The sequence below is a fragment of the Leptopilina boulardi genome, unplaced genomic scaffold (genome assembly GCF_019393585.1).
Source record: "Leptopilina boulardi isolate dan_hultmark-lab unplaced genomic scaffold, ZJU_Lbou_2.1 LbouV2_122, whole genome shotgun sequence".
NCBI lineage: Eukaryota > Metazoa > Arthropoda > Insecta > Hymenoptera > Figitidae > Leptopilina > Leptopilina boulardi.
Window position 1 is genome coordinate 1,207,926 of NW_026137666.1, and position 12,075 is coordinate 1,220,000.

General features: G+C 27.3%; 1 protein-coding gene across 4 annotated transcripts in view; it reads right to left on the reverse strand.

Annotated features, from left to right (window-relative positions):
- Window positions 1–12,075, reverse strand: part of LOC127286739 (zinc finger protein chinmo) — a 104,906-nt gene that overhangs the window by 44,582 nt on the left and 48,249 nt on the right. For all 4 annotated transcript variants that reach the window (XM_051313312.1, XM_051313335.1, XM_051313321.1 and 1 more), the window contains exon 2: window positions 4,246–4,464. In XM_051313312.1, the coding sequence (XP_051169269.1) occupies window positions 4,246–4,464 (219 nt within the window). The remainder of the gene's footprint in view (window positions 1–4,245; window positions 4,465–12,075) is intronic.

A 12,075-nucleotide genomic window follows, 5' to 3' on the forward strand; every position in this document is an offset into this window, starting at 1 on the left:
CCTATAAGAAATATTGCAGTTCCAGTTGTCCTGAATATTTCAGCGAAATGTTCAGGAAATGTGAGGATGAAAAATTACTGACATATTATTTTTTAATATTTGCGAAATAAATAAATGAAATATTTTACAAATTTTTAAGTGAAATATTTTGAAAAGATTATTGATTAAGATTCTAGAAATGTGGAAAGGAAATATTTCTAAATTGTTAAAAATACATATTTCGGCAATATCATCCGGATATATTTGTGAAAAATAAAAAAAATGAATTACAGAAATAAATTGAGGTATTAATTGTGAAAATATGTGACAAAAATTGTGTATTTAGTTAAATAGTGACAATTTATTTATTATAAAGAAATTATTACATGTAAGATGCAACACAGGAAAAGTAAGTATAAAAATAGAATACTTAAATTAAAAAATATCCGCTCAGGTACGCATGAATATACTATAAAAGTCAATTTGTTACAAATTTTACTTGACTGGACTTTCAATATTCGTAACTTTTTAATTGAATTCTTAATTTACTGCATAATTATTATTGAACAAAAAATTTGATTCGCAGAATTGTCATTTTATAACATTTCTATTTTTCAGAGTTTTCAAATGTTTAAAATTTAATTTGTCTAAAATTGCAAATGACAAAAGGTACATATGAACCGATCGCCGGAAAGACGGCATACATCGATTTAAGACATTTTGAGATATGTTAAATTTAAGATTCATTTGTAAGTTATAATTTAAGGCATTATTATCGAAAATTTTTTTCTTTTATAAAGGTTTACTATCGGTTAACTAATTTTGTCACATATTTTCACAATCACTACCGCAATTTATTTCTGTAATTCATTTTTTTTATTTTTCACAAATATATCCGGATGATATTGCCGAAATATATATTTTTAACAATTTAGAAATATTTCCTTTCCACATTTCTAGAATCTTAATCAATAATTTTTTCAAAATATTTCACTTAAAAATTTGTAAAATATTTCATTTTTTTATTTCGCAAATATTAAAACGTAATATGTCAGTAATTTTTCATCCTCACATTTCCTGAACATTTCGCTGAAATATTCAGGACAACTGGAACTGCAATATTTCTTATAGGCGGACATTTCGCATGTTTGCATCAAAATTTCATGGACCTTTTATTGAAATATTTCGAATCTTTCAATGAAATATTCAGGACAAATTCAGGAAATTTAATGTGCTGTGTGGAAATCAAATAATTATTAATAATCTTTACTGTCACAGAGGTTAAAATTGTTAATTTTTTGTGTTCAGTAAAATAATAGCGAGTATTAATATTAAGAAATTAAAGAATCAGTTATTATTTTTTAAAAAGCAAAATAAGGTATGTTTATATAATTTTTGTATTGTAATGTCACTATTATTATTTTTAAATATGAAAAGGTCTTTTAGGTCTTTTAACGAGGAACAACTTTTATCTGAGACATTTTTTTATATCTAGTGTATTTTTTGAGAAAAATGATGTTTTTCTTTTAAAAAATATAAAAAAAATTTTTTCTCTTGTGCCAGAATCGGGCACAAGTTAAATTCTTGTGGGCAATATTCCTCCCTATGAACACAATTCCCAAAAAAATTTTGAGCAAAAAAAAAGGTGGGGTTTTTGAGTAATTTCAAATGAAAGTTTTTTAGTAAAATGGCCGCCATTTTGTTATTTTTAAATATTTTTTAAATTTTCCAATGGATTTCGAAAGAAGAATAAAAGTCCTTTCAGATACAAAAGGAAAAAGTGAATTATCTTAATTACTCAAAAAGTTACATCACTTTTAAGATTTTTTCTCTTCATTTTAAAAAAAATGAAGTTCTCGACTTATATATTTGAACTTCTTATAACTTAAAGAAAAAATTTTTTTCAGCAAAATAAAAAAATACGTGTCGTCTAAAATTCATTGAAGAACAACATTTTGAAGGTGAAAATTATTTTCAGCTCCAACCAAGTCAAGCCTGTCTGATTTGAAATGAATTCGGTCAATTATATAATTTATTATTGTATAATTAGTTTCTTACATTAAATCTTAATATTAGACAAATTTTGAGAATATTTAAAAGAAATAATTTGTCTAGTTTTTCTAACGGACCGTTGATCAGAATTTATCAAGTTGGGCTAGACAATAACTAGACGAAAAAAGCGTGACATTCCATTCGAGTAATTAGCCACACGGAAAAAACAAACTAACTATTTTAGCACCAAACTGCTTTATCCTTTATTAGTATGCAATTTCGTTTACCTATTAAAGTATGAAATAATGCTTTTTTAGTTTAAAGTAAGTCCATACTAAATAAGTATAATGGTTATACTCTTATAGTAATAGTGACGTACTTTAAAAGCATAAAATTGATGCTCGCGAAGTACGACATATAGTCTACCTAAAATAGCAAGAGCTTCTTCCTTTTTGGTGTATAAATTCTTGCAACCTGCGTTTTGGCCTATATCGATATATCAATGGTTGGAAAGGGAGGGAGGCGTGGCCAAAACGCAGGTTGCAAGAATTTATACACCAAAAAGGAAGAAGCTCTTGCTATTTTAGGTAGACTATATGTCGTACTTCGCGGGCATCAATTTTATGCTTTTATAGTACGTCACTATTACTATACGAGTATAACCATTATACTTATTTAGTACTTTAAACTAAAAAAGCATTATTTCATACTCTAATAGATAAACGAAATTGCATACTAATAAAGGATAAAGCAGTTTGGTGCTAAAATAGTTAGTTTGTTTTTTCCGTGCAGTTGCAGTGTTAAGTTACTAGACAGCTTCTAGCGCAACTTTCCAGTGCCACGATAATTACTGGGACAAATTTCTACTAGGGTACAAGTTAAAATTTGTATTTTATTACGTCATTTGAGAAATTTAGCATTATAAAAATTATAAAATTATCTGACATAGTGTAATATAGTGCTAATAATAACACAGAAAAAACCTGATCTCAAAATTAGTGACGTATGCTACTCATTTTGAACTGCAGCAAAAATGAGATTACATGGAAAAAAAATTTTTGTAGCGAAAACAGTGCAACTTTTAGAATAGACAATTGTATAAATTGCCATGTAGAAAGTTTAAAACTTTCTGCAAAATTACAGCAAACAGTTGTGCTATCTGGGTTTACCTACTTCATCAGACATTTTGGTTTTTATTTATCTGTCTATCGTGTTAATTAAAGAAAGACGAAAAAGGATAATATGGTTGCCAGAAGTAGGGAAATAGCAGATAGCGTATTGAAGTTTAGCCAATCCCAATAGGAAGAATTGTAAGATAATTTTTTTAGTTATTTTTAGGTTATATTTAGGAATTTGTAAAATTCCATGAAAAAAGTAGGTAATAAAATTATTAAACAATAGTTTGAATTTGAAGAATAACAAAAATGTAATAAATCGTATGTTTTTTAATCAAAAACAAGCGCACAACACTTGTCAGAGCAAAGCAACAGAAAGCGACGTTGTCGTATATTCACTCATTCGAATATACGTACACGAGTATATTTGTAGTAGTGGGTACAGTCTGGTCTGAAATTATAAGACTTAGAGGGAGAAACTAAGGTACGGAAAAGTAAATGCGGGAATAAAACTTTTGATTACGACTACTGCCGCTGTAATACTAACCTTTTAACAGAAAATTTTTTTTTAAAAATTAATATTTTTGGAGTTTAGCCGATCGCAAGTCGTCTCAGCTAGTCTAGGTGTCAGCCCTTAGCATGTCTATACCTTATTTAACTTGTACAGTTTTGAAGCTAATGACTTGAAACTTGGTACACATATACGTATTTTCGCTAGTAAATTAAACGAAAAATATGTTGAAACCGATTGGATTTAATTTAAATACCTAGCACTTTAGGTGAGCGAGTGTAATTACTTGACCAATTTTTAAACATAGACTTTAAAATCTACTAGTAAAGACAACTAAAGACTTTTATGTTGATTAATTACGCGAGCGGGAGCGCGGATATTAATTATCGTTTTATTCTTTACAGACAAGGACACTAATGTAGAGGGCGGTGCGAAAGTTATACATTATAGCGGTTGAGTTATATGAAAACCAAGTTTACAAAAAAACTTCAATAACCAATATTACTACGTGACATTGAAATATCTTATAAATTGGGGCAGAATTCTTATCTTTAATTCAAAGTCAAAATTTTGGGTGTTAATGGGTTAATGAAAATCTGCCGTCCATATTTGAAATGTCACTTTATAAGTAAAACGAAACATGCTTACCTTCACAAAAAAGGGTCACATCTGTAAGACTTTCACTTTTGAAAAGATTTGAAAATGCTGTAGCTAAATTATTGCCGAAACTGTTCCATTTGAGGCAAAATTGTTGTTGTGAGTCCATGATGTTATCCCTAGATCCAAGTTCTTCGCCAACGTTGTCAGTGTGTGCTTTTAAAAAAAACTTTTCTTCTCGATTGTTTCCGTTGCCCACTGCTCCTTCAACTATAAATAATCATATAATATATTACAATAAAATATATACAAACTTATTTCAAATTATATTGGTTAAAGATTTCAAACCTTTATTTTTTTTACTTTTGGAACCCTTATTAAGAAATATGACAAGTAAATAATAACATGTCAGTATGACGATTGTTTGTGGAGTTATTTCGCGACGACACATTACTTTAGGTTTAATCCCAAGTGCGAAAACCAATACTGGCTCAGTTTTGGGCCAAAACAATATTGCGCCGACTTTTGTGGTGTTAAGAGCATTTGAACCTTCGTGACGTCACAAATCATGGCGCATGACACGCAAACTTCTCAGGTATGTGAAAAGCACAATTTTGAATATTTTTTAAAAAAACCTTTTGGAAAATGTTCAGAATAACATAGACTCTGTCTGTTATGTGCGGAAAATTCAAAATTTTGCGTTTAAAACGTTTTTTAAACAATGTTTAAGTTGGTTGTCACAAGTAAGGAAAAATACACGAATATTGCTTATATGTAGGCCATTTTTGGAAAGACCACGATAAAAATTGAAAAATTCTTATGTAATTTATCAAATATTTAAATTAATTTTATTATAAATAATAATAATAATTAAAATTGTTTATTACTAATTAAACAATAAATTGTTGTTGTTTATTCACTTAAAAAAAAAAAAAAAAAAAAAACATACAAAAATGCAGTTTTTTCCTAATTTTGAAATATACCAATTTAAAAATTGTGAAACGTAATATTTAAAAATTGAATTAGTTTTCAATTTTTTAAATCAATACTTATTCTTTTTTATTAAAAAAACACATATAAATTGCATTTTTCAAATAGCACTTTTAAAAAAACAGTTTTTGGAGAAATTTCAAATTACTTATCTCAATGTTGTAAAAAATAATGGCTAAAAAGCAGATTATTCTTCAATTTTTTAAATAAATAATTATTGTTTTTCATATAAATTTTTCAAAAAGTACATATAAAAAAGCAATTTTTTGACAATTTTTTAAATTGCTATTCTCAATATTGTAAAAAAAGAGATTAAATTTCAAATTGTATTTCAATTTTTCAAATAATTAATTATTGTTTTTTATCTTTTTTTCAAAGGAGAAAATATAAAATAGCATGTTTTTTAGAATTTTTAAAATTACTCATCTCAATGTTGTACAAAAGGTTGAAAATCCAATTATTTTCAATTTTTTAAATAAATAATTATTGTTTTTTTTATTTATGTACTTTTTTCAGATAGCACATATAAAAAAGCAATTTTTTATATGTGCTTTTTGACAAAAGTAAATAAACAACAACAATTTATTGTTTAATTAGTAATAAACAATTTTAATTATTATTTATAATAAAATTAATTTAAATATTTGATAAATTACATAAGAATTTTTCAATTTTTATCCTGGTCTTTCCAAAAATGGCCTACATATAAGCAATTCGTGTATTTTTCCTTACTTGTGACAACCAACTTAAACATTGTTTAAAAAACGTTTTAAACGCAAAATTTTGAATTTTCCGCACATAACAGACAGAGTCTATGTTATTCTGAACATTTTCCAAAAGGTTTTTTTAAAAAATATTCAAAATTGTGCTTTTCACATACCTGAGAAGTTTGCGTGTCATGCGCCATGATTTGTGACGTCACGAAGGTTCAAATGCTCTTAAGCGCGGCTAGACGTCGGCAGCCAAGTATCGGACGCCATTATTGGGCCAATATTGGCTGCCATTAGTGCCCCAGTATTGTCAAAGTTAAAAAAAAATTTTTAATTAATAATTATTAATTAATTAACTAATTCCTTCATTAATAATATAAGTTCTGACAGAAAGCGCAATTGTTTAAACATTTGAAATTAAAATAGATTTCTTGAAACATTTTATATTTTAAAGGACCTAGATAAGTGTTCCTTATTTGTTTTTTTATGCTGAACACGATTTTTATGGTTAAATAAATTTTTGAACTTCAGTGTTATTGTTATAAACAATTTGTTTTGCAAAAGTCAAAATATGAAATTTAAAAATTTCATTTTCGAAATAAATTTTTTTTTAAATTTGTTTAAACAAATGCAACAAATTTTTTTTGGTCGATAACACTATTTTCTCAGACCCGGTCACATATGGAATCTCAACACAAAAATATTTTGATAAGCTGCATTTCCCGTGTGGAAATCTTCAAAAGGCGTTAGAGAGGCCCTGGCCAATCTGCCTTGTGAATAGAAAGGGACTGGGCAGTAATATTGGCCAGTAACTGGACAGGCTGTAATGCTATTTTTGGGGAATGCCTTTAAAAGGGGAAACTGGCCAGTGCCTGGCATGTTTTTCTGGAGAAAGCCATGCATCAGTGTGACCAGGCCGCAGATAGACTTGACCCCCACCATGTTTCCATCCGTACACTAACACATGCATATACATTCCGTGTATATGAGCCTCTTTTTCGTTTTCCTCTATTCGCTAGATACTATGCATGCATTTACCGGCGGTCGATTGCTTTTTGGCGCGGGAAATTTAAAATGTAAAAATATTCTTTAGTAATTCACAATAAATATATTAAGTAAAAAATTAATTATTTATTGAAAAATGTTTTTATTATTAATTTTCAAATGTAATAAACAATAATTCCTGTATGATTATAATAATTTATTGAAATTAAATTTCAGGTTAAATAATAAATTAGATTTTAATAAAACTTTTAAATAAAAATCAAATTATTCTTTACTTTATTTTGTAAAATATACTTAAAGGGATAAAATAAAATTTAATATTAATGCTTTCAATTAAAGGGATACACGGAAAGAAAGTTTGTAGCAATATTTGATATTATGGTGTTACTTTTTAGTATATTTGGTTACAATTGCGGAACATTTTGGCATGATAACGATTTTCGATACTATTTTTAAAAATGATTGAGATTAAAATAAGAATATTTAATATAGTTGGAAAGAAAATTTGATATAATATTTACGAAATCTGAAATCTTTTTATTGAAACACAAAAATGTCAAATTTTAATAAGCTCTTTATCAATTTTTCTAACCAAATATTTCAAATTTCGTAATTAGAATTGTATAAAATGATATATTTATTTCAGATTTTGATATATTTGATATGAAAATTGAAAAAGAAATATCAAAGTTAACGAGATTCGACGAAATTTGCCAAAGTTGAACGTTCGGAATTGCCCGATCCTCACCGAGTGGCAACGAAGACTGACGAAGCTCTTTAGACAAGTCCCTTTTTACCATTATCTTGATACAGACCTGAATTTCTTTTATATAATTAATTTCGAAGATTTTACAATAAATCAGTAAAAAAATTGTTCTTCAAAAAATAATAAAATATTTAATTATTTCCCAATAAATAATGATTTTTATTTATATTTTTAAACATGTTTTGATATAATTTCACCTTTCTCATAAGCGGTGAAAAATATGTCTGGTTAGTATATAAGAATGGTCACATCAGTTTTTCACATGTGCGTAAATTTGTATATGAAGCGTTATTCTGCGAATGTTATACGTATTATCGTTAGTATAGGTTAGGAATAAAAATAAGCCAATCGATATAAAACAATGCGGTGTATTTGTGTGTGTGCATTTAAAAGTTCATATCCTCGTCTATCTTCGAGATGAGAAAGAGATAAAACTTTGGCGTAGAATCTATTGGTGTTTCTGTCGTCATCTGTCACGACTGAACCACTTCGAATTTTTAGTATAGTTTTAACAAATTTCGAAATAATCTTTCCAAATTTTCATATAAATTTAGTAAATAACGAAGTGCGCGTCGGTTTAACTTACTTCTGGTTTTTCGTATAAATTTATCAATTTACGAAATAATAATTTGAATTTCTGGAATATATTTACTAAAAAGACTATTGGTAAAAATATACCGAATTTATTTTTAAAACAGGGATGAAATAATTTGTATACTAATTAATAATAAATCAATTAATTAATCAATTATTAAATTAATAATAATTATTTAATTAATAATTTCTTTTTTATGAAAATTTTTAATTAACACAATTATTAATTAAATAATTATATATTGTTAATTATATTTCAGACTACTTACTTCTTTTATAATTTAATCTTTTATAAATAAGGTGTAAAAGGTAATAATATAATTTATAAATATAATAATTTAATTTATAATATAATTTATTTATGTAAAATGTAACTTTTTTAAATTTGTGTAGATTAAATTATAAAAAAGTAAGCAGTCTGAAATATAGTTAACAATATATAATTATTTAATAAATAATTGTGTTAATTAAAAATTATCACAAAAAAGAAATTATTAATTAATTATTATTAATTTAATAATTGATTAATTAATTGATTTATTATTAATTATTATACAAATTATTTTATCTCTTTTTTAAAAATAAATAATAATAAACAATAATTCAATGTATGATTATAATAATTTGTAGAAGAAAATTTTCAAGTTAAATAATAAATTAGAATTTAATAAAAAAACATCATGAAATATCAAAATTATATTTTTTTATTATAATTAAAGAGATAAAATAAAATTAAATAGTTACCCAGGTGCGAATTTAGGTCGGCAGCCATAGTTGGTACGTCGGGCCTTGGTCGGTCTATCTATGGCTGCCGAAACCTCGGCAGCCAAAGTTGACCCGACTTTGGTTCCTACTTTTACCCAAAGTTGGACCGACTGTGATTTCCAAAGTTCAAAAAACCTAATTCTAAAAGGTCGGGCCGACTCTGGCCAAAGACGGGCCGATGGTCGGCAGAACTATGGCAGCCAAAGTTCAAAAAACCTAATTCTAAAAGGACGGGCCAACTCTGGCCAAAGTCGGGCCGATGGTCGGCAGAACTATGGCAGCCAAAGTTCAAAAACCCTAATTTTAAAAGGTCGGGCCGACTCTGGCCAAAGACGGCCAAAGACGGGACCATACACGGAAAAAATAAGTCAGCAAAACTTTCGTAAACTAGTATTTCACATTTGGACGGGAACGAAAGTATAGACACAGTTTATTAAGAAAACAAAACTAATTATAAAAATGTGAACTGTGTATACGAGCTGATGCTCAATGTGCTCTGATGTTTCGGAATCAGTTTATCAAACTTTCATAAACTCTCAGCTAGAACTTAAGTACGTGCACCAAAGATTTCGTAACACTTATATGCATAAAAATTCGACGACAGTCAACCAAACGCTTGTAAACTCACAAAAAATTTATAAAAATTAAAAAAAAATTCACATTCAGAGGTATTTTTTACTTAATTTGTACATCACTTGAAACACAATTATTAATATCTTATATACGCACTATACACAATTTTATCGACATTAAAATTCGGAATTCGCTTCCGCGGGATTCGAACCTACCTAACCAAGATATATAACGCATTTTGTCTTAGCAACTAACCGCCGCGGCTATCGAGAGCCACGCGAACGAAGAAGTTAATTCCACTGATCAACACTGACCAAGCTACGAACTGCGCATGTTCGGAATTTTAGAAAAAGTCTACGATTCTTTCGTTGACTGCTGTCTTAACTACTCTCTTTTATGTTTCAAACTTTCGAACCTCAATTATTACAATGTTGTAAAACTTTTTATAGAAATTCGACAATCTTTAAACAATATTATTAAAAACTGTTCAATATAGATTAACAAACTGATCTTTCTATACAGTTTGTAAATAATTTCTTGACTCTGTTTCATTTTTTCGGTAAAGTTTATGCTTCATTACTAAAAAGTGTATGAAACGTTTAAAAATTTGTGCCCCGTCCAAAAGTGAAATACTAGTTTACGAAAGTTTTGCTGACTTATTTTTTCCGTGTAGTTTTAAACATTTTAGCTTTGCATTTTCTTTTCATGGCAGCAATAGCTAACAGACGAAATACTTAGTAGAGTGCGACCCTTAAACCTCTTTATTTTTTTTATACTCAATATGATTTTCAATGTAAAATGCTTCTTTATTCAAAATAAAGCTATGTTGTAGAATAAAAATTGTGATAGATTAATTTCATATACTGCATAGACAGAATATGTTGAATTAAAGAGTGATTTTAGTTATCAAAATAAAAATAAAATAAAAACAATAGTTTATACCGAATATTGATTCAGAGTTGGCAATTTCTTTTTATTAATGGATGAAAGAATTTTAATTAAAAGTCTAGTTTTTTGTGTAATTTTTTATATAGAATTAAGTAGGATTTTTATTTTATAAAAATGGTATTTTTTGTCACCGATCGGTATATATAAAGTATAGTTTTAATTTAAATTTAAAGAATTAATGAAAATTAAAAAATCGAAAATTCACATTTTGGCTACAAAATTTTGAGATTATTTAAATTTAAGTTTATAGATGAAATAATTGTATTCCTTGCATGAAAACGAATAGATTGGTATATATACAGTTTACATTTGAAGTAAATTTAATAAATTAATGAAAGTTAAAAAAAAAAAAATTCACATTTTAGCTGAAAAATTTTGTATTTATTTAAGTTCAATTTTAAATATAAAATAATTGTGTTCCTTGCATTGAAACGAATCAATATAATTGTAAATAGTTTAAATTATATATTATTTTTTATTAATTTTTAGAAATTTCAGATAAAATATGAATTTTTGATTTTTTGACTTCCATTAAGGTATTAGTCGCGTAAAATCATTTTCGTCAGATATTTTTTAAATTTTGCATGAGTGTTTCTGACATAATTATCTACAAAATAAGACCAATCCCATCGATTTTGACCGTTCCTAAGCTTTAAAATATCATTTCAAAGTTGATACTTTTTACATGGACGGAGCACCTAATGCATGTAAGGAATTTGCTTTATAATTATTTAAATGAAAACCAGTCGTCAGATTTTAAAATAAAACTACCACATAATACATTCTCATGAAACGAATGCATACAAAAAACTGAAATTTTTTGACCGTACCAAACTATAAATATATTAGGAGAAAGTTAACAAAATTTTAAATTATATGAAGTTCCACTGCTGGAAAGCAGTAAACTTGGCTACTTAGAGTAGAATAAAAAAATAATATATTTAAAATTTCACAACATAGATTATAGTATTAAATAATTACGACAAAAACAGCTAAACACTTTTTGTGACTCTAACATTCAGTAGCACTGGTACATTCAGATTGCGACGTTGCCGCGATCAAAACTTTAGTTCTACACGTGCGAGAACGCGGCGCTCTGAGTGAAAGTTACCTGTACCCTTCAAAAAGTTTGACTCAGAACTATACCTCTTGCTAAGCACAGACTGCGTCAGACTCAAGACAAACTTTTGGTTAGAGCCGGCGCGCGACTAATACCTTAATTCTTTAAATTTAACTCAAATGTATAGGTGCTCAAATGTTTATATTATTATATTATTTTTGTATGTTTATTTCAATGATAATGCTTTCTCCACGTGGAAGCAAATTTTTTTGCTGATCGTAAAGAGGAAGCAAAATGTTCATGTAATGAACATCTGAATTTACAACTTATTTTTTATTGTTTAAACAACTTTTTAAACAAACATATTATTAGCCTATTTTTATTATTGAGCGACTCCACGTCAAGTGATAGCACCGATTTTTGTTATTTTGGTAAATTTACATGAAATTAATAATTTGGGTTTCTTTAAG